Here is a 22712-nt window from a genome sequence, read left to right on the forward strand (position 1 = left end):
TTTGGAGACTACTATATGGAAGCTAATTTAGGTAGCTTTACAGTGAGAAAGGTGGAGAGAATTGGATGAGTTACATACTTCTGCATAACAAACGTGCAAACCATTACTTGTTGCGAATAAGCATTCATTTACAAATTGCCATTATAATATTGTCTTCAAGTTAGAAAATGGACTTATCAGCTTGAAAGGAATGAAGTAATTGACCTGCACTGAAAAAATGCCTCTTTGTATTTAGAAAGCATTTGAAAAAACACCCACACAACTGGTTGTTCAATGTGTATTACTGTGTGAGCTCTCTACACAGTTTAGACGGATGAAATTAGGACTGACGACCCTAAGCAGGTATATGAAAGGGAACAAAGACAGTGACCGTGATGGTGGGTTGGTCAACAGCACTCTAGATGGTTGTTGAATCAAAGCAAAGTTTTAACTATCAAATGATTTTGTGATGGTGTCTCATTCATTAAGTGGATAGTAGGCTCTCAATTCTCACCAACAACAAAAGATCTCAGATCTTGGTCTCATTGGACCAGAAGAGCAGGCAGACAAAAGGTGACAACAATATCACGACCAGTTGGTATGTTGATTTTGATTGTCTTCTCTGATATAGTTTCATTTTATTGCTGATCTTGGATCATATACATTTATCTCGCTTGTGAGCATTAGTGGGGGAAAAGGATCCTCTCCATTTAAAGTCTTGTCCATTTCATGGTTTAGATTAAGTTTTACAAATCTAAAGGTGTATAGATTGTCAAGTCATTTCCAATTTTAAATAACGTGGTAATTTGTACACTGCTAGATAGAAAATTTAATCTGAACTGTGAAATTGACGAAATGGACACACCAGCAACTCTCATCATATGAAATGGGTTCAATGTCCAATTATGAAACCCTTGGAAAAAGAGGAGGATTTAAAATGGAGATGAAGGGTAGATAAGGTTTCATTTTTATGAATGAGCATAATTTTATAAAAGAGGTAGCAACATTTCAAACAACACAACTAACACGCAGCAGCGAAGCTGCAAACCCAAACAGAAGAGACATACAGCCAGAACCGCTAAGACAAAACCTCTAAGTTACTCTCTCTCCTTGAGCAAAAACAGAAAAGAGACGCCCCAAAGGCTACAAAGATTCTGTTTAATGCAGAATTTCTAACATTTTCAGAAAAAACAAGGCAGCTAGTCATTCCTCTTACGTCTTCTCTAATAGCATGATACTCTGATTTTATGTTCCCACCATAAATCTTTGCATTACAATGCAATGAAATTTGTAAAAATGGAAGCTGCCCATGCAAGTCTGCAGAGCTTCGCTCTAAAATCTCCACCATAAGCACATGAACAATCCATATATTCTTCTATTAAGCAAACACTTTTGCTGAATCTGCAGCCAAATCCTTTTAGTAAAGGAACAGCCGAAGAATAAGTGATTACTACACTATTTGATTTCTGCAAAAGACACATAAAGAGTAACCAAAGTCACCCCCATTTGGCAGTCCTATTACAAGTGGACAGCCTATCCAAAGTAACCAACCAACAAAAATAAGTGACAAATCTATTAGTAATTAGCTTCAGAGTTCAGATCACAATAACCAGATCAAACTTCTCCTCTAAGCGACTGATAAGTGCTTTTAAGAGAATCAGACTGTTGCTTACAGATCAGGGTAGGGCATACCATTTGATCATTTTCTTCTCATTATTCAGTTCTAAATTAACTTGCTTTTGTGCTTTTCCCATGTTGTATTCAGACTCTAACAAGTAAGAGTTTTTAAGGTGGCCTTGCGTGTTTGAGAATGGAGGAAATGGAGGCATCATACTTGAGGATATGATTGCTTCTAGTAATGGTAAATGCAATCCCATTCACCATTTCTCTGCTGATGAGACTCTGAGAGTAACAAACAACTTTAATCCACTTCACACTATTCAGAAAAGTAAATTACTTCCCCGGAGTCATACTATTAAAGTTGATGAGCCCATTGATGATGCACATTATACTATGTATATGGGTTCTTTAGATGACCGCCCAATTATTGTCAAGGAGTTTGAAGGGACAATCACGGAAGCTGAACTTAGGTCTTTTGCTATCCATGATATTGTCATTACAACCTAGATGAGCAACCACATGAATGTTTTAAAACTCTTAGGCTGCTGTTTAGGGTTTTGTGTACTGCTTCTGGTGCTTGAAAATCCAATCCATGGTGTTGTAAATGATAAAGGAGGTTTTGGGTATGATTACTCTCTACCTTGGAAGATTAGGCAGCGGATTGCTAAGAGCTTGCTAATGCACTTACATATCTTCACACAGCACTTCCTGTCATCCATAGGGATATAAGACATGGCTCATTTTTCTTGGACCATTATTTGGTTCCTAAGTTCTGCAACTTCTCACTCTCTATAAAAATTCCTCCTAACCTATTGCATGCTGATGATGATGTGAATGGGATTTTTGGTTACCTCGACCCTAACTATGTGATATTTGGTTCTGTCACAAAAAAAAAGTGACGTCTATAGATTTGTTGTGCTTCTACTTGTTTTCTTGATTGGGAAGAAGCCTGACAATTCAGGATGGGGAACAAAATTTTGCTCAATAATTGAAAATGGGAAAGCTCACGTTCAGAATGATTGGTTTAGTAAAGTTTTTTACTCAAAAATTTTAGGAGAGGGAGTGAGCAAAGATCAAGCAAGGCCAGATATGATTGATGTGGCAAAAGAACCCATGTAGATTGAGAAGCCTATCTCTCCTTGATAGCTCCATTCAAGGCTAGATTGTGTGAGACTGCATCCCAGCCCGTTTTGAAATTGGGCTAAACCCTATTGCCTCTCAAAATGGAAGTTCGACTGATTATATTTTTTCTTTTAAATTAAGGGTTTTATAATGGAGTCATCCCTTATTTAATTGTCAGAATAAATAAGAAAATCATAATTGAAATTTTTATCATTTTATTGATTTGAGAATGAATGTACATTGATCACAGGAAATTACATGGCTTTGGTCCTAGATACAATTTAAGATAGAGTACATGACTTTGTTTTCTAATTACAATCTAGAGATTAAAAATTACTTGGATAAGTACTTGAACCCTTGATCTAAGCTTGGAGGCTATGTTACAAGATGGGAAGGCGTTAGGCACCCACCTTGCCTAGTGAAACCGGTCTTTTAGACTATGGTGGCCAACATTCATATATTATCCAATATATTATCAATCAATTGCAAGTTGAATTTAATGTGTGTGCATGTGATAAACACTAATTCCATATATTAATTATTGCATTTGGATTGAAAAATAAATTCTAGTGAATGTGTGTGATAACCTAGATTCAAGGATTTGAGAGAATTATGAAACTTGTTTTTCATATTTTGGATATAAATTTAAGATCAAAGCTAGTGTCATGCATAAACATGTGATGAACAACCAAGAACATGTGAAGAACACATGAACATTTTAGAATATCAAGAACATTCAAATATATTCAAGGAATTTAAATAATCAACTAGCACTATTTAATCTTAAATTAACATTATATGAAAATGGAAAATAGGTAAGGGAAAGGTATTATACTTGCATGCAAGATCTACACGGTGGAGGAGAAGGCTTTTAATGGAGGTCCTAAGGGTGGAGTAGAGAAGAAGAACTAGGAGAGGAAACTCTATATCTTGAGTCTCAAAAAGACCAAGATATGAGAAGACCAATTCTACTTCACTAGAACTCAAGAGGGGAGAAGAGATGATTTTTTTTTTTGTGTGTGCTTTGGAATGGAGGAGAAGGGGTTTATATAGTAGTGGAATAGAAAATATGAATAGAAAGGCATTTAATGAGGGTTGACAAGGGATCAAAGAGAATCATGAACCTAGATCCTATTTCAGTATTTAGAGAAAGTTGGTGCATTAAAGTTGGAGGTTGGTGGGAGTGATGAGCAGGCAAAATGACTAAAACCTCGGTTCTTCCTATAGCTCCTATAACAGTTCTCAGAGCTAACTTAGAAAAATCATATATTTCTCAATTTTGATCGAAATTGCCTCATTCTTGTGCTCAGATGGAAGCCCTAGATGTTTAGCTTTTGGAAAATAAGCTTCAAATTAGTTTTCAATTAATATTTATAGGCTCCAATTACTTCCATTTTAGACTTAATCAATTCCAAGTCTACCCCAATTAAAATGATAATTATACAAATTACTCATTAAATAATTAATCATTAATATTTGATGATCTAATTAATCAAGTGTGCGCAACATTACCGTAAGATGTAATCCTAGCCAATCAGATTATGACACGTCATTAGTTTGAGATTGATTATAGTTATAACCAATTGAAATCAATTGTTCATAATCACATATATTTGGACTTAATTTGTGATAGTGCATCTTGGCCATTAAAACTTAATTTGATAAAAACTTTCAAATTTAGAGAAAGTTGGTGCATTAAAGTTGGAGGTTGGTGGGAGTGATGAGCAGGCAAAATGACTAAAACCTCGGTTCTTCCTATAGCTCCTATAACAGTTCTCAGAGCTAACTTAGAAAAATCATATATTTCTCAATTTTGATCGAAATTGCCTCATTCTTGTGCTCAGATGGAAGCCCTAGATGTTTAGCTTTTGGAAAATAAGCTTCAAATTAGTTTTCAATTAATATTTATAGGCTCCAATTACTTCCATTTTAGACTTAATCAATTCCAAGTCTACCCCAATTAAAATGATAATTATACAAATTACTCATTAAATAATTAATCATTAATATTTGATGATCTAATTAATCAAGTGTGCGCAACATTACCCTAAGATGTAATCCTAGCCAATCAGATTATGACACGTCATTAGTTTGAGATTGATTATAGTTATAACCAATTGAAATCAATTGTTCATAATCACATATATTTGGACTTAATTTGTGATAGTGCATCTTGGCCATTAAAACTTAATTTGATAAAAACTTTCAAATTTAGAGAAAGTTGGTGCATTAAAGTTGGAGGTTGGTGGGAGTGATGAGCAGGCAAAATGACTAAAACCTCGGTTCTTCCTATAGCTCCTATAACAGTTCTCAGAGCTAACTTAGAAAAATCATATATTTCTCAATTTTGATCGAAATTGCCTCATTCTTGTGCTCAGATGGAAGCCCTAGATGTTTAGCTTTTGGAAAATAAGCTTCAAATTAGTTTTCAATTAATATTTATAGGCTCCAATTACTTCCATTTTAGACTTAATCAATTCCAAGTCTACCCCAATTAAAATGATAATTATACAAATTACTCATTAAATAATTAATCATTAATATTTGATGATCTAATTAATCAAGTGTGCGCAACATTACCCTAAGATGTAATCCTAGCCAATCAGATTATGACACGTCATTAGTTTGAGATTGATTATAGTTATAACCAATTGAAATCAATTGTTCATAATCACATATATTTGGACTTAATTTGTGATAGTGCATCTTGGCCATTAAAACTTAATTTGATAAAAACTTTCAAATTTAGAGAAAGTTGGTGCATTAAAGTTGGAGGTTGGTGGGAGTGATGAGCAGGCAAAATGACTAAAACCTCGGTTCTTCCTATAGCTCCTATAACAGTTCTCAGAGCTAACTTAGAAAAATCATATATTTCTCAATTTTGATCGAAATTGCCTCATTCTTGTGCTCAGATGGAAGCCCTAGATGTTTAGCTTTTGGAAAATAAGCTTCAAATTAGTTTTCAATTAATATTTATAGGCTCCAATTACTTCCATTTTAGACTTAATCAATTCCAAGTCTACCCCAATTAAAATGATAATTATACAAATTACTCATTAAATAATTAATCATTAATATTTGATGATCTAATTAATCAAGTGTGCGCAACATTACCCTAAGATGTAATCCTAGCCAATCAGATTATGACACGTCATTAGTTTGAGATTGATTATAGTTATAACCAATTGAAATCAATTGTTCATAATCACATATATTTGGACTTAATTTGTGATAGTGCATCTTGGCCATTAAAACTTAATTTGATAAAAACTTTCAATCTGATAGTCTAATTATGGCTTGTAACCAGTCAATTTGATTGTTACAACATCAAGATCACTTTGATGAAATAAAATTATGGATCTAGTGGCCACAATTAAGATGCCTATTTCCAAGATGAAATTACTCTTATACCCTCTATGTAAGGTTAAATGCGGGTTGTAAAATGGGGTGTCAACAATTGATGTGGCAAAAGAACTCAAGCAGATTGAGAAGCCTATCTCTCCTTGATAGCTCCATTCAACCTCTGTGGCAGTTTCAAAGTGTAAAAGGATATGTCTCACTTACAGAGTGTCATAATGCAAAATCCATGCAAATAAGGAATTTTAGTATTGTGAATAAAAATACCTTTCCCATAGTATTTTGTCGACTGTAAGTGAGTGATTATTGTTTTCTTTTCAATGCTCTCAACTCTCAAGAAAAGGGAGCAATAGCTACTAAAATTCATATTGCCAAGGAAACTACGAGGGTGCTCTCTGCTATAATCACAAAAATTACCAAGGTACATCATATGAAGGGGCTAGACATTTTAGATAATTCAGAACAAGATTCTATTGCACTAGATTTTACAATCTAGTATTGGTGTCCAGTTGTAAATGAATTAATATTAACATTATCCAAACCAACAAGTTTATCAACTTCAGTGAATGCAATCAGCTGAAATTCAAGAGTAAAACAAACTCTGTAATTTTCAGCCAAACATCTTCATCTTCATATTCATTTTAGCCACAACAAGCACAACAGTTCCTCTGTCCGTGATATGCACCACAAACATTGGTCAGACCTGTCCAATCCCAACAAATATATTGTGTAATTGAATTCGAGCCTTGTGTTTCCTCCCATTATAGTGAGCAGCCAAGTCATTCTCTCCATTGCATTTTGTATTACAGATATTGCACCTAAAAGTATAATTTTCCTCACTAACAGCTTCATTCTTAGGTTCAAGTCCACTGTTTGACATTGAAACTCTTTTTTCATGCTCCTCTTTTGTGGGCTGATCAGATTTTTTAGCAGTTGAAGCTGAGACACCCATTGACTGGCCATGCTGTTTACCCTCATTATTTGTAATAGTTTTTTGTTTCCATACTTTCCTATATACAGTCTTTTGTGGCTCCTCAACTGGCCGAGCAGTTTTCTTTGTGGTTGAAGCTCGGACAATACTTGGCTGGTTCTTTGTTTTCAGTGCCTCATAAGTAGCCTTGTGTTTCTTTCCTTGAAGGTGTAAATTTAAGTTTTTCTCACAAAGAACAGTTAACTGACATATATCACAAGTCCACTTTTTTCGGACTTCCTTAGGCATGGGTATATTGGGAAGTTCTCTAGCAGTTGCAGCTGCCGCTGCTGTTTCTATAATCTCCTTAGTGGCTGATGTTCTGTTCTCAGTCTGATCAAGATTAGGCCCTGTTAGAACTACCTGGAAATGCAGTGATAACATAAATTAGAAGCAAAACTATTGTTTAGTCATTTCCATCCTATTTGTGAAAAAAGCATAAGAATTCCATTGCCAAAAAGAAAACATGACTGAAACAACCTAAAATACATAATCAATGTAATAGAGATCTCTTAATTTAAACATAAAATATGTACAATACAAATGCAAATGCAAATGATGATGAGAATTCAATAACAACAAATCATTGGAAAAAGCCATTCCTTTTGAGGATTCATTTTATTTATTTATTTATTTGGGATAGATATGATAGGCTTTGAAAACTGTTGGGGGACTATAATTTGACTTCCTACAACTACTCTAAAAACAAGCCCGTATAGTGTGATGTCAAATGCCATAAAAGATTTGAGTGTGTCTTTCTCATCACCATTTGGTTTTGAGGTGGAATGGCACAGCTCATGGTCCGGCAAAAACTATGGCATTGAATTCATGAGAAAAAAAAAAAAAAAAAAGAAGAAGAAGAAGGTCCAATAGTGCACAAAGCTCCCACTTTTGAGGGCTTTGGGAGAGATGACTAGAGAGCTGCCCCCATTCTTTCTTTCTTTCTTTTTATTTTTGTTTTTTGGAGAATGAGCTTGAGACTCAAATTTGTGACAGTTCTCCTTGGGAGGAAGGCACTTGCTATCACACCAAGGCCATATCCCCATGATAATTGATCTTTTGAGTCATTATTTATAACAAGATTATGATGCTATTGCTGACCCTCCTAATAGTCTAGACCGACCCAAAGCAGGTTAAAATGTGAAGCCCCTGAGAATGTACTGCGATTTAAAAGTTAGCTGTGTTCATTGCCACCTTCTGGTTTCCCACACCTTGATTGTAACCACTGACATTATCAACCCACTATTTTCAGCATTCAAAGAACCGATTCTACATGAAAAATACTCATTTTTACACCCTTCTTTAAAAGATTGGGTTTTCTACAGAACGTTTTCATAAAGTTGAACAATAAACTCCCTAGTGAATATAATACAAAATCTTACCTTGGCACTAGGTACTTCCTTTTTCTCTATTACTTCCATAGATTTATTATCTTTATGCACAATGTTAGCCTCTCTGCTATTTGACTGCATCAAGAGAAAAGGAGTGGAGATTAGCTCATCTAGAAATTTTTAATAAAAAATTGTAATATACATCACAGACTCACAGCTCTATTTATTCAATAATTAAAGAATAATTGAAATTTGGAAAAAGCGATTTTTCATATGATTTCCAAAATAGTGAACACTCTATTAATAAGATTCTTTCAAAACTCTTTGGAATCCTTTTATTCATCTAACTAAAACCAATAACTGTTGGGCATAAGAGTATATTGGAAGACTCATAGTAAATGTTCTAGTTGCATGAGTAACATTTTAAGCTTTACCCTCTCCACTTGTTTCCTGACCATAACTGAAATAGCTTTGAACTCTTCCATGCCGTGATTAAACTTTTTACTTTTTTTCTGAAAAAATGAAGGCAAAGTTAGAGATAAAGGTGTGATCATTAGTCCATTTTGTCACCTGGAATGAGATCCTAATAAAGATAACAAAAGAAAAGCACAAATATAGTAAAAAAAAAAAAAAAATTATCAAGCTTGGGTATCAGTCCTGTGCCATCTTGTTAAGTTCTAGTTCTAGAATTCTATGTTGATATGGTTGTGAAGAGAAACACAAGCGTGTGTTATGTTCCACAGTGCGCATGTACTAAGTCCATCTGGATTATACAAGTGACTATGGGAAGCTTTAATTGTGACCAATCCTTTTGGGATATCATCCATATATGACTAATACGTACTCAGGTTGTGGTAATTCCACAAAAACCCATTTATCTGAATGCCAATTCCAACCTATCTAATTAACTAACTAAGAAAACTGTTTTCCAATTGTATATAAAAGTTTGATATAACATTTTATTTTAACTGAAAGCTATAGAACACAAAGTGCCATACCTTGGCAGCAATAAGTTCCTCCAGAGCTTCAGGTCCATTATTGTTTATATATCTCTCTGCCTGAGCTAGAAAGTTATCTCTCTTGAATAAGAATTCCTTCCATTTATTGAATTCATCAACGAAAATTGGTGGGTTCATGGAGAGGCATGGATGTATAAAGTGATTATAGACATAAATAGCACCATCGAAGTGAGGTACAACCAGCCAGCAGATGATCATTAGCTTAATGTGTTGCCAGAACAGTAACCTGACAATTAAAGATGGTAAACAAGACATATTATAGACATGTCACCCGTATATATGTACACACGTCAAGAAAAGACAAAAAAAAAAAAAAAAAAATCTAATCAAGTTAAATTTTGGCATATAACATAGTGAATGAAATCCCTCAGATGTAGTAGCCTCTTATTGATGAAGCACACAAGGTGACAGAATTCTGTAATTTCAAGAAGTCCAACCTATAGCTTTTATATTTTTGAGCTTCAAGCGGTTCCCAAGAACATGAAATGAATATTGAATTAGCACAAACTTCTAGTTTACTCAATTTATTGTTGACATGGACATGAGAATCATGCAAACAAAGGGTGTAAGAGACCACAACCTTAAAAAAGTTAGAGATGGGAACATAGACATTGATACGGAGATTGTCGTCAAACAATGCCATGTAAGCACAACTTGACACATTATTACAAACAAGGATGACCTAATGAAAACGTGATAACATTCCCCCACACTATTTAGATAAAATCCATCTCAGGGTGAACGAGGACTTGGGGGCACTTGGCCAGATGACATTGAGTCAGTACTGAGGGCATATATAAGAGCTCAAATGTAAAGGATGAGCTCAAACTAGAGGACTGAACGCCATATCAGAGAACTGCTATACACATTGTAGGATCAACAGTGACATGCCCAAAATCTCTGCCGTAAGGCAGATACACCCTTTGTTATAGTCCCATTATGACATGCCAAAATTTTAATGCAAGAAAAAGAACAAGTTTGGCATCTATATAAATCCACTTACATGAATCAGTGAAATGAAATATGTAGAATTTCAAGTTTAGAAAACATTCAATTTAATATGCATATGATTTAAACAATGCAAAGAATGAATCAAAAGACTTTTTTTGGTCCAAGTGTTACTCACCATTCTATTAACATGCAAAAATTCTTTGAATTTGATTAAAAAAAAAGAAAAGCTATTTATTAAAGTATGTGTGTTCATGCTGTCAACTCTCACTGAATATCCTTGTAAGTGATTATTTGTAAGCTGATTTAAGCACCCAGTTGATCTTATACATCAGAATAATCTTTAGTAATGATATCCCTGTTCATGTAGTTCTTCAAACAAAGTGCAAAATTGAACAAATTTTTTATATGACATTCCAAAAATAAAGGTTTTCTTTGAGATTTGTTTCACACAAATGTTGATTGCAAATCATTTTCTCTTTTGTTTTTTTGGTACGCATGCATAGCTAGACACTGGAATGCAGGGTAAAGTTACCTTTCAAGAAATTTCAAGAAAGCATTCTCAAAGAGTGAAATCAAAGAGAAGACAATCCAATATGTAGCCAACGTCTGAGTGTCTGAATTTGAATTGTTCTCAATTGCTTGGATGGAAGCACATCTGTTAAGAAAATGTATGGTATCCCATATCATGTTCATGCACCAAGAGTACCACTTGTGTGTGTGTGTGTGTGTGTGTGAGAGAGAGAGAGAGAGACTTACAAAGGATACGCCAAAGAAAAGAAAGGCCTGCAAGTAAAACACAAACAAAAATCAGAGAACACTTTAGGAAAACTAACTTCATGAAATATTGATTAGATAATGCACCATATGTTAAAGAAATGAAATACCATGAAAGGACATAAAGGCATTTCAGGGCAAAATTGAGAATACCCAGTAGCATCTTGAAATAGAACTAATCTGTTTGATTTTCTCAGCTTGAACCTCCAAGATATATATAAGTAAAGATGGGGAAAGACATAAATGTGAAAGAAAGGAAGAGCGAATAGATTGAGCTGGAAACTACAACAAAAGTAAAAAGCAATTTCTGAGGAAAGTCCAACAGTCGCTTTCAGAGTCTTAAGGATTTCCTCCAGTCAGTTTATGTTCCAATTGAATACGAGTGGTAACAGGGTGTGACTTCGGTCTCCGACTCTGCTGCTTAACCGCTATTTTTTTGTTAGCTAGGTTGTCTGTTTTGGATAAAATTAGTTGATTGACAGTCATTTTTTTTAGCTTTACTATTGATAATTTTTGTTGTTAAGCTATTTTTTTTTGGGAAAAAAAGGAAAATGTAGAGATACGAACTTTTTATAAATTTCCTAACGTGCTGAGTGGTTATTGGTAAGTAAAAAAATAATATAAGTGGTTGGTTCAGATGCGAACTAATAAGAATTTACTATTTCAACAGTTTGTAGAAATATTGCAGAAAAAGTTGTATCTATAACATTCTCATAAGAGAATTAATGATATTGTTAAGAGGGTAAAGTGTAATTTTAAAGAACAAAATTGCTAAAATTAATATATATATATATATATATATATACACACACATACCTGAGTGGCAACTAGTAAATATTTGAAATTGAATGGGACCCAAGTTAAGTCTGAGGACATTTATATATGGTTTTTTTTTTTTTTTTTTTTTTTTGAGAAGGATATATGTATATGATACGCTAAATTTCAAGTGGAGAAAAAAAAAAAAAAAAAAAAAAAAAAAAAAAAAAGCACCCGGCCTATGCTCATAATTTCACACTCGGTATTGATTTTTATGAGTATATGGTCCACACTCATCGACCATAATGTCTAGGACCCAAAGCAGTTTTATAAAAGGGATCAAGACTGTAATGGTGGGTTGGCTAATGACTCCTAATAGTTGTGGAAATGGTGCAAAACAAAGTTTAACCATCGAATGTTCTTTTGTTTTGGATTTGAATCCTCTCTATTTCGAAGTGAACAGAGACTCGAGATATAGGAAGTAAGCACATTTCATTTGGGGTGTTGTCGTGTTATATTATAATCTTGGATAAATTACAAATTTTGTCCCTAACCTTTCAAATATGTCAGTTTAGTCTCTAACATTTGGATATTATGTCAAAATAGTCTCTGCCATTAAGTAATAGATAAAAAATGCTGACATAGTTAACGGTCAAAATAAAAAAGAGAAATGCTAAATCCACACAACAATTTTACAACATTTTCACAACATTGCTTACCTATCACTGCTAAGTTACAAAACACAACTTAAATAATCTGACTACGTAAAGAAAACAAAATAAAAAATAAAATGAGAATTCAAAACAAAATAAAAAGATTAAGAAAACAAAACAAACAATCAGATAAATTTTTGTTTTGTTTTCTTAATCTTTTTATTTTGTTTTGAATTTCATTTGATTTTTTTTTCCTAAGTTGTGTTTTGTGACCTTTTTTTTTTTTTTTTTTTAGAGAATTTCAATCTTGACGTCTGCTCTTGATGATAGTTCTTTTATTATCAGACCAAAACATCAATCAGAAAAATTACTTTTATGTGACATCAGATGACACGTCATATGGAATAAAGAAATTAAAATTAAATTAAAAAAAATTAAAGAATTTGAACAATGAACTTGAGTTGAGGCTAACCAAATCTACTTTGTGCTTCTCATGCCTAAGTTTCAACAGCACTTGACCATGTCAGATATGGCCACTTTGGCCATTAAAGTCAGCGTGGCTCTTCAAAGTGCGTCGAGCAAAGACGATTATCGCTGCAAGAAGACTTGTATTCTTGTGGTTAATAAATCAGTTTCTTTAGAAAATTATAACAAGATTAATAATGGGTTTGAGTATAGTAATTATGGGTATGGACCTAATGATACAAACAAGACCTTTGTTATTGATGCCAAGCCACCGGGTGTAGTTGGTGCTGGTGGATTATCTCAAGCTAGTGCCTGGGTCGGTCAGGAAGTTGCAGAGATTTACTTCTAGAAGAGCTAAGATGGCAGTTTGTTCCTTTAGACACAGATTGAGCACAATTTATGAAGGCACAACTCTTTAGACATTTTTTTAAAAAAAAAATTTAGTCTGTATTCCATTTTGTAACATACTTGGAAGTTGGATTGAGTGTGTAATTTTTTGCGATTTTGTCTTTGGTTTTGATTTATCACATCGTTAGTTATTCATATTTGAATCAAGATATTTCTTTCGCAAATGCCACGAGAGAGAGAAAGTTAGGGATTGATCTTAGGTGTCAACAGAAAATTTGGTTTTTTTTTTTTTTTTAATAATTTGATATGGTGGTACAATTGGCGGTTTATGTGACATGAAAAATTATTTTTTGTTATTTCGTTTGACACATTAGATTTTTTTATCCAAGAGATAATGGTAAGAACCAAATTGACATAACACTAAAAATGTTAGGGACCAAATTGACATAATTGAAATGTAAATGACCAAATTGACATATGATGTAAAGGGCATAGACCAACTTTGTAGTTTACCCTATAATTTTTTAAAAACTACTTGTGTCACTATACCCATACTTATATTAATTTAGACGTGGTAAAACAGTCGGATCAGGTCACATTAGTTAGGTTCAGATTGAATACGGGTTCAATTAAATAAATGGGTATATTTTTCACATGATTTAAAAAAAAAAAAAAATTGTTTGTCATTTGATAAGTCATGCAGCAAATTACTTGGTGTAAAATGCATGATTTTGAATTCATCACTCATATTAAGAATCAGCTTAGCTCAAAAAACTAATACTTGTTCAATTACTATAAAATTATACAAATCTTTTCATTGCTAATAAAAAAAATAGCACAAAGAAGTCTAGGATACCCTTTGAACATCTAATTAAAACAAACGCACAAGTAATTGGTACTTTATTTCAATTTGAAAATATACATCAAAGTTTGATTGTTTACTTATTTATACATGTTCTGTTTTATGACTATCATGTCATTATTAAGCAACACACACTAGGAAATATCATCTTTTATTTTGGAAAAATAATTTATTTTGGCCATGGTTTGTTAAAAAATAGGCATAAAAAGCCATCGCATTTGCTCGTGCAAATTTTTTGTCTATGTATCAGAAACTATTTTTTCTATTTTGTATACTCACTTTTCAAAACACTCCACATCATATTATCTATTTTACACCACATTTTATTAAAATATTAATTTTTCTTAATTTTTGTAATTGTTTCCCTTAATTTGTTCGCACATAACAACCACTATTTACTCTTTTCCTTCATAATCGTGATGAGAAATGCTATTTTCACAACGTTTTCAAAACAAATCCTAAGTGATAGGTTGTTATGAGTGAGCAAAAAAGTAATTTAAGTTGTGGATTCAAATTATAACCAATAACAACTTACTATATGTGATTTGTTGTGAAAGTATTGTGTAAATATTGTGGACGTAGCACCTTTTTAATCGTGATACATAAAAAAAGAATAAAAAAACTAAATGCAAAATGAATAGTGTCAAATGTCAATGAATACTCGGTTACCATAGTAATAATGTATTTTTACACAACTTTGAATGACCATGTAGCAACAATATATTTTACACAACTTTGTTTTATATTCTTGTAAATTCTTAGATAAATTAACTTTATGCACATTTTGAAAATTAATGTTGCCGTTGTACTTCATACTAAAACTGTATTATAGGTTACTTTTTTTATGCCCAAATGATGTCATGTTTATATTTTACTTTTAGATTGTTGTCCACCAAATAATTAGATTCCTACTTCAATGCATTGCAATTGATTTGCTTTGACTCTTCTACATCATCATTTCTCTCTATTGAAAATTTTGAAGTCCTTATCTCTAAATTTCATGTGAATTCAGTAAAAGATGGTAAAGAAGACATTTGATCTTCATATATTTGGATATGTTAATTCCATTGTACAGCTAAAAACATAATTATCTTTGTATAGTTGGATATGTTGAACATTTTTAATGTTTAAAATTTAAATATTATCAACTAATTGTCATATTACAGAATAGCATTAAAATTATAAAATATATTGCACATTTGAAGTGTGTAAAGTCAGGTTTCAATCTATCATAATTTTTTTCTAGAAAAACAATTGTGTCCAACATCAAACTTGCTTGTAGATGTTTTCTACGTTAGAAGGGCAATAGACAACTAGCACTTGCTAAGACATTTGTGTTTTCACTTTTCACCAAGACCTAGTCTTATTTCGTTTCACTTATCCATATGGAATAGATGAATGAACTTTGGTTCTCGTTTATCTTCTCTGCTTAACTTTCCAAATTCAACATCATTGTTTATTTTCTTCTATTTTCAGTTAGAATAGCTTATTCCATGCTTCCTACTTTTTTCTTTTTTAACCTAATCAAAGAAATCGTTGGAGAGGAGAGTTAGTGGAAGCGCAAGAGGGGCACATGGGTTAAACACAGTTTTTGCTCTCAAACTTCGCTCTTACTAATTCAAAATTGTGATTTTAGGGTAATATTTTGAAAAGACAGTGTTTCTTTCATACAATGTGTTTTTATGAATTAATTAAAACGTGAGTTTAGCACACATTCACACTTTAACTTAAAAGAGTTTTTCTCTATTTTAAAACAAAAACACCTCTAAGAGCACTAGTATTGGTGGTGCTAAAAAGCTATATTGCTATATTTAGCACCACCAAATACCAAAATGTGGCTACATTGGTGATGCCAAAACCATGTTTTTTTGGCTCCATAGCTACATTGCACAGCTACCTTTGGCTTTGCACGGTAGCTCATATGTAAAATGTATATAAATATATATATATATATATATATATATATATATATTTATATATATTATTAAACTGTTGTGTTCACACTACTTTTTAATAAAAAATTACTTTTGGTTGTGTTCACATTGCTTTTTAATGAATTATTTTTATTATTTTAATCAAATAACTAAAAATATAGATCATCGATGTTTGGTATATTATAGTGAGAAGGTAAAATAGATAAAATCACTTTTTGTGGAGCCATATTGCTAAATTTATGGCTCCACTAATGTGTATGCTCGAGTAGATTTCAGTCTCAATAACATTACTATATTCTTGTGGATTTACAAAAATAGTATGGATCATGAATATTTATTTAAATTTCATGTATTCTTGTTAAACACACATTCACACTTTAAGTGAAAGAGTTTTTCCCCATTTTAAAACAAAAACACCCCTACGTAGATTTCAGTCTCAATAGCATTACTATATTCTTGTGGAATTGCAAAAATAGCATTACTATATTCTTGTGGAATTGCAAAAATAGGATGGATCATGAATATTTATTTATTTAAATTTAATTTTGACAAGACAATTCCACTCCCTGATCTTGAGATATTCTAGAAACCACATTTCAAAAAGGACTAAGGAAAAATTAACATAAATGGAAGCAAAATAGACATATATGATTTTTACTAAAGAGGCATAATGTTTGTTTTGAAATGAATTTACTCATTCATGTCCCACCTTATTTATTATAAAATTTCAATTTTTTTTTTTTTTGAGAAAATGGTAAGAAAATTTCATTAATAAAAATCAGATTGGAATACAACATCCAAATTAGAAGGTAGATCTTCTACCCATACATTAGTATCTACAGAAAAAAACTACTTTTCTAGCTAGTTCATGAGCTAACTTATTCCCTTTCCTTCGAATATGGTGGAACTAACAAGACTGTAATGCAGACCCTAGTCTCCGAGTATCATCAACCACATGCCTGTACATGGTATTACACCGTGCCTGAGATTGCAAAGTGATGACGTTGAAAATTGTCACCAATAGATCACACCGTACTCGCGACTTAAAGCGAACCTGCACGACAAGAACAATCGAAGAAAACCTTTAGAGAGCATCGGTGTGGTGCCGGCCTAACATTCTCCGAAGGTCAAGTCAGAATTCTTCCTTTCACTTTTAGAGCGCTAGAGAGGGTCAATTAATCTTACCCCGATTTCCGAGAATGTCAGTCCTTTTATAGTGGTGGAGAGGTGGCTTTTCTTCTTGACCTCCAGATCTTTCCAATGTGGGACTCTGATACCAATTCTCCAAAATGTGGTGAGCAACGATTTCCCTTTTTGGATCTTAGTGCTTTTCTAGGCGATAGAGATTTCGGATCATGGGCCTATACTGCGTCTGTCCGCGATGGGCTTTCAAAGCGCATGGGACCATCTTTACACGGGACCATCTTTACACATGTCCAACAGTCTCAATCCGTCAGGCCCATTAAGGTAGGCCCATCAGGCTCTATATTTTATCATCTTCAGTTGCCCCCTTCACCCCAATGATCCGTCCGTTTTTAGGTCAAAGGATCAATGGGGTGACGATCCTAACGTAGGGGCATGACGGGTATTTTTATGACGGAAAGGTATCCGTGAGACTAAGAAAGATTAAACTGATTGACGGATTCATGCAATATAGGATGACAGTTCCAGACGAATCAACCCGTCAGAAGAAGATTCATCAAGTTGACGGTTACATGAAGGGTACAATCTGTTGATGTGCCCTGACAGGTTGTCAACATTTATTGAGCATGCCACGTGTCAATCTCTGAGTGGCCGTTGTATAGGATCGAAGCGTCGCTTCGTCTTCCGTGCATCTCCTATATATATATAAGGCGCCTTACTCCCATTTTCACAATTTTTAACCAGAAATCGACTGTCAGAGCGAAGCCGTCAACCTTGTCAGAGCACTCCGTCGTGGACGAGAATCTACCGATTATAACAACCGTCACCCCTAATCCGCCAAGTGTGGTAAGTATTTACTTCAATACATAATCAAGTTACATTTCCGTCCATGCATTGTTGTTAGGCTTACTATACCCGTCAATGATTTCAAACCCGTCAGTCTTAGGTTTTATCGTCAATTGTAGGAAATGTCTAGTGCGTCAAGTAACCAGTCGGTGGTTCGTGACGGGACGGAATACGAGAATGTATACTCGTCCGGTCATAAAGACCAAGAGAGCCCCGGCGAAGATAGGGGTCCGTCTGCCTCCTCTTCGTCCTCTACAGATGAGGATGTGGAGATAGTTGAAATAGAGGGTTCTGATGATGACGGGAATCAAGCACTGGAGTCCGTTGTAGGTGCTGATGGACTGAGGAAGTTTATCATGTTGCCAGAGTGGACAGTGCATAAGTTCACATCCGTCATCAGGGAGAAACATTTCAGCACTTTTAGAACTAACTTCCAAATCTCGGACTGCGTTTCCATCCATCTGCTCCATGTGTCGGAGAAGTGTTACTATGAAGGGGTAGAGGGTGTCGGAATATACGAGCAGGCGTTGAAGGCAGGACTTCGGTTCCCGCTCTCTACACTTCATAGGGAACTTTTGCACTATCTAGGGTTGTCCATCACACAGATATCTCCTAACGCCTGAAGGGTCTTCATAGCCATGGAGATTCTCTATGGTGCATGGTTGAATGGAGAGAGGAGACTGACGGTCTGTGAATTTCTTCACTGCTACCGTCCAGACGAGATTTCTAGGTCAAGGGGGATGTATAGTTTTGCTAGTCGGAGCCCCTTGTTGAAGGTGATCTTTGAGACCCCAGACTCAAATAGAGACTGGAAGAGTCGTTACTTCTTCCTGGAGGGTAACAGATGGATGAACCATCCAGGAGAGACGGAGTACCTGCCCGTTGACACAACCTGGGCAGTGATAAATCAATTGCGTATGCACCCGTCTTAGTTTTGTACTGCTTTTTATATCCGTCCATTTTTATGTGTATATTCTGATCGTCTTTCTCTGTAGGTAGACGGCGCCTGCAAGTTAGCCTTGAGGAGTTCAGTTTCCTTGAAGAGATTTGCAGAAAAACTAAGCCGGAAGAAAGGACCTGGGCCAAGTTAGTGAACCCAAAAACAATACACTGGTATTGTGACGGTCCAGAACCTACCCGCGAGGCCATTGCATACGACGAAAGAATACACAAACGTGAGTCCGTCAACTTTTACTCTTGAATTTAGCCTTTAATTTGAGTAAAAATCTTCATCCGTCCTGTATTTGCAGAAATGGACGACGCAAAGAGAAGGGCGATGATAAAATCACTAGTCGTCGAGCAAAAGAAGACGGGTGAAGTTGTGGTTCCTAAGATGCCGGGGTCGTCGGCTAAGAGGAAGCAGCCGCCGAAGTCTGACCGTCCATACAAGCAGCCGAAGGTTTCAAGCCCCACCCGTCAACGAGGAGAAGCCCCCTCCCCTTCTCCGTGACGACTCGAAGTTTGCCTTGGAGAAACTTTCGTCGATAATTTCCGCAGAGGATTACGAGGATCTGGGGAATCATTCGACGGAGGCAATGGGGGAGACGGGGTTATTCGCCGTTGGACAGGTAACCCCTTTTTTTTATCCGTCATTGTATGCCCGTCCACTCTTAGTTTTCTATTTAACACCTTTTTAATTTTGTCTATTTCAGTCCTTGGTTATGATGAAGGGCCTGATGGATCGCTGCCTCAACCGTGAAGCGGCTCTGGAACGTGTACAGACAAAGGCTGGGCAGACGGAGGAGGAGCTTAGCCAACTATATAAGTGGAAGTCCACAATGGAGCAGAAGTTTGAACTGTCTGAGAAGACCAGGAAAGAGTTCGAACAGAGGACGGAAGAAGCTGGGAAGGCCTTGAAGGGAAAAGAAGATGAAGTAAAGGACTTGAAGAAGAAACTCCGTCAGGCCAAGGATGATGCCGTCAACGAGTATCGCGACTCTGAGGCATTGTTGAAGGAGCTGGGGGGATCGTTCCTTCAAGGCTTTGACGATGCACTCCGTCAGATAAAAAAGGCCTACCCAGATCTGGACGTGTCCATGATATCCGTCAGTGATCAAGATCAGACATCTGCTCTGCCCGTCGCTTCAGACAATACGGAGGACCTTTTCGGAGACGAAACAGCTCAGGGTGACGGAGAGTCCGCTGTGCCGAAGGAGGTTCCTGTTGCCGACCCCAATAAAGCAGATTAATTTCTTGTAAATGTTGAGGAGGATCCGTCCCCTTTTTTATATGTTTTCTGTACTTTGAAGACGGTTTGTTTTAACTCAGCTTTTGTACCGAACAATGTTTTTCTTTCAATATATATGTTTACGCATATTTTTGTTGCTGGTAAAGTATTTGTATCCGTTAAGGATTTTTCTCTCCGTCTATTTGTATGTTAAGTGTTAATTTGGACAAACCGGTCTGTTGATCCGTCCACTTTAAAAAGCTTTGCTCACTTCTAATCGGACCCGTCCACTTTATGGATAGGAAATACTATCCGTCCACTTTGTGGTGGCTGACCTTTATCGTCTTGTTGTTCGTCCACTTCGTGGGCATTTTAGAACCGTCCTTTTTGGGAGCATAATTATATCAGCCGTTTTATGGTCCGTCCACTTTTGCAGGCAGCTTTTTATCTAGACGATTGTCCGTTCACCTTGCGGTGGTTATACCGTCCACTTTACAGACTTATAAAATTATTCACCGTTTTGGGTGATCCGTCCACTTTGTGGCGGCTATACCGTCCACTTTATGGACTTGTAAAATTATTCCCCGTTTCGGGTAATCCGTCTACTTTGAGGCGGCTATTCCGTCCATTTTATGGACTTGTAAAATTATTCCCCGTTTCGTGTGATCCGTCCGCTTTGAGGCGACTATACCGTCCACTTTATGGACTTGTAAAATTATTCACCGTTAGGGGTGATCCGTCCACTTTGTGGCGACTACACCGTCCACTTTATGGACTAGTAAAATTATTCCCCGTTTCGGGTGATCCGTCCGCTTTGCGGCGGCTATTCCGTCCATTTTATGGACTTGTAAAATTATTCCCCGTTTCGGGTGATCCGTCCGCTTTGAGGCGACTATACCGTCCACTTTATGGACTTGTAAAATTATTCACCGTTAGGGGTGATCCGTCCACTTTGTGGCGGCTACACCGTCCACTTTATGGACTCGTTCTTTTACTGTTATGGGGATTCGTCCATCTTGTGGACTATGTAGTTATCCTTCTGGGACGATCTGTCGGACGCCCATCTTGTTGATTTCAAGTAATCATCCCTGTAGGATGATATCATCCCCGTGGGATGCTCCGTCCATCTTGTGGACTTTATTTTGTGTCCGTCTCATGGACTTTTAACTAGCTCTCGTTATCTTTGTGGACAATTGTAATGACATCCAAGTAGAAGATCATAATTGTATCTAATTATAGAGATGCGTAAAGGAAAAGTGCCTGCCCCCCTGGGCTTAAAAAAGGCACGACAAGATTGTAGCAAAAGAAAAACAGTTAAATGAAAAACTTATAAAAAACTTAAAAAGCCAAAAAGAAACATGGTTGCCGTTCGCCATATTACTATCACCGGTAGTATTTTCTCAAGTGCTCGGCATTCCATGGATGCGGTAGCTTCTCTCTGTCTGTTGTCTCCAGGTGGTATGTTCCTTTCCTTTTCCATGCCGTGACTCTATAAGGTCCTTCCCAGTTGGGGCCAAGTTTTCCCTGTGTAGGGTCTCTAGTTGCACCTATGACCCTCCTGAGTACAAGGTCTCCTACTTGGAAGTTTCTGTGTCGGACCCGGGAGTTGTAATGTCTGGCCATGCGATCCTGGTATCTAGCGATCCTTTGTTCCGCCGCCGACCTTACCTCATCTATCAGGTCCAGCTGTAGCCTCATGGATTCGTCGTTCCTGCTTTCGTCATGGTTGTGAACCCTGTAACTTGTGAGCCCAACTTCTGTTGGGATGACCGCCTCACTCCCGTATGTCAGTCGGAATGGCGTCTCTCCTGTTGGAGTCCTCGCCGTTGTCCTGTATGCCCACAGTATGCTCAGCAATTCATCGGGCCATATGCTCTTTGCCCCCTCGAGCCGAGTCTTGATAATCTTTAGCAGGGATCGGTTCGTGACTTCAACCTGGCCATTAGCCTGAGGATGGGCGGGTGATGAGTAGTGGTTTTTTATTCCTAGCTGTGTGCAGAAATCCCGGAAGTGGCCGTTGTCGAACTGCCTCCCGTTATCTAAGACAAGGACTCTAGGAATACCGAACCTACATACGATGCACCGCCAGACAAAACTTCTAATGTTCTTTTCTGTAATGGTGGTCAGGGCTTCCGCTTCTACCCATTTTGTGAAGTAGTCAATACCCACTACCAAGAACTTTAGTTGCCTTACCGCCGTTGGGAAAGGTCCCATGATATCTAGTCCCCACTGAGCGAACGGCCATGGAGCCGTTATAGGGGTCAGCTCTTCAGCTGGCTGTCCGATAAAATTGCTGAACCTCTGGCATTTGTCGCAGCTTTTAACGTAAGACTCGGCATCCTTCTGCATGGTTGGCCAGTAATACCCAGCTCGTACCAGTTTGTGCACCAATGACCGCGATTCAGAATGGTTCCT

At 36.1% G+C, this 22712-nt stretch overlaps 2 protein-coding genes across 4 annotated transcripts; one reads left to right on the forward strand and one right to left on the reverse strand.

Moving 5' to 3' along the window:
* Positions 1–6459: 6459 nt before the first annotated feature.
* On the reverse strand, positions 6460–11510 carry LOC115967644 (receptor expression-enhancing protein 4-like). Of its 3 annotated transcripts, none has more exons than XM_031086784.1 (7): positions 11234–11510; positions 11106–11132; positions 10882–11004; positions 9378–9624; positions 8814–8891; positions 8431–8514; positions 6460–7411 (listed from the first exon to the last, which is right to left on the reverse strand). In XM_031086784.1, exons 1-7 carry the CDS (start codon positions 11284–11286, stop codon positions 6776–6778), a joined length of 1248 nt encoding a protein of 415 aa, XP_030942644.1. In that variant the 5' UTR covers positions 11287–11510; the 3' UTR covers positions 6460–6775. The 3 variants fall into 3 exon arrangements, with proteins under 3 accessions (XP_030942644.1, XP_030942646.1, XP_030942645.1); XM_031086786.1 differs by having other exon boundaries at positions 11277–11509; XM_031086785.1 differs by lacking the exon at positions 8814–8891.
* Positions 11511–12184: 674 nt separating this feature from the next.
* LOC115966687 lies at positions 12185–13416 on the forward strand. The gene is made up of 3 exons (XM_031085866.1): positions 12185–12232; positions 12999–13151; positions 13279–13416. The coding sequence occupies exons 1-3, from the start codon at positions 12185–12187 to the stop codon at positions 13414–13416; spliced, it is 339 nt and encodes a 112-aa protein (XP_030941726.1).
* Positions 13417–22712: the final 9296 nt, after the last annotated feature.

Source organism: Quercus lobata, chromosome 11 (genome assembly GCF_001633185.2).
Source record: "Quercus lobata isolate SW786 chromosome 11, ValleyOak3.0 Primary Assembly, whole genome shotgun sequence".
NCBI classification, from domain to species: Eukaryota; Viridiplantae; Streptophyta; class Magnoliopsida; order Fagales; family Fagaceae; genus Quercus; species Quercus lobata.

Excerpts from the sequence above, each read along its gene's own strand:
- LOC115967644 (XM_031086784.1), bottom strand. The coding sequence starts at position 11,286 with ATGCTACTGGGTATTCTCAATTTTGCCCTGAAATGCCTTTATGTCCTT. Across the intron at positions 9,625-10,881 it reads TTCTTGAAATTTCTTGAAAG|GTTACTGTTCTGGCAACACA; the intron begins GTAACTTTACCC and ends TTTAATTGTCAG. Across the intron at positions 8,892-9,377 it reads AGGAACTTATTGCTGCCAAG|AAAAAAAGTAAAAAGTTTAA; the intron begins GTATGGCACTTT and ends TCATTTTTTCAG.
- LOC115966687 (XM_031085866.1), top strand. The coding sequence starts at position 12,185 with ATGTCTAGGACCCAAAGCAGTTTTATAAAAGGGATCAAGACTGTAATG. Across the intron at positions 12,233-12,998 it reads AAGGGATCAAGACTGTAATG|GCTAACCAAATCTACTTTGT; the intron begins GTGGGTTGGCTA and ends ACTTGAGTTGAG. Across the intron at positions 13,152-13,278 it reads AGAAGACTTGTATTCTTGTG|TTGGTGCTGGTGGATTATCT; the intron begins GTTAATAAATCA and ends CACCGGGTGTAG.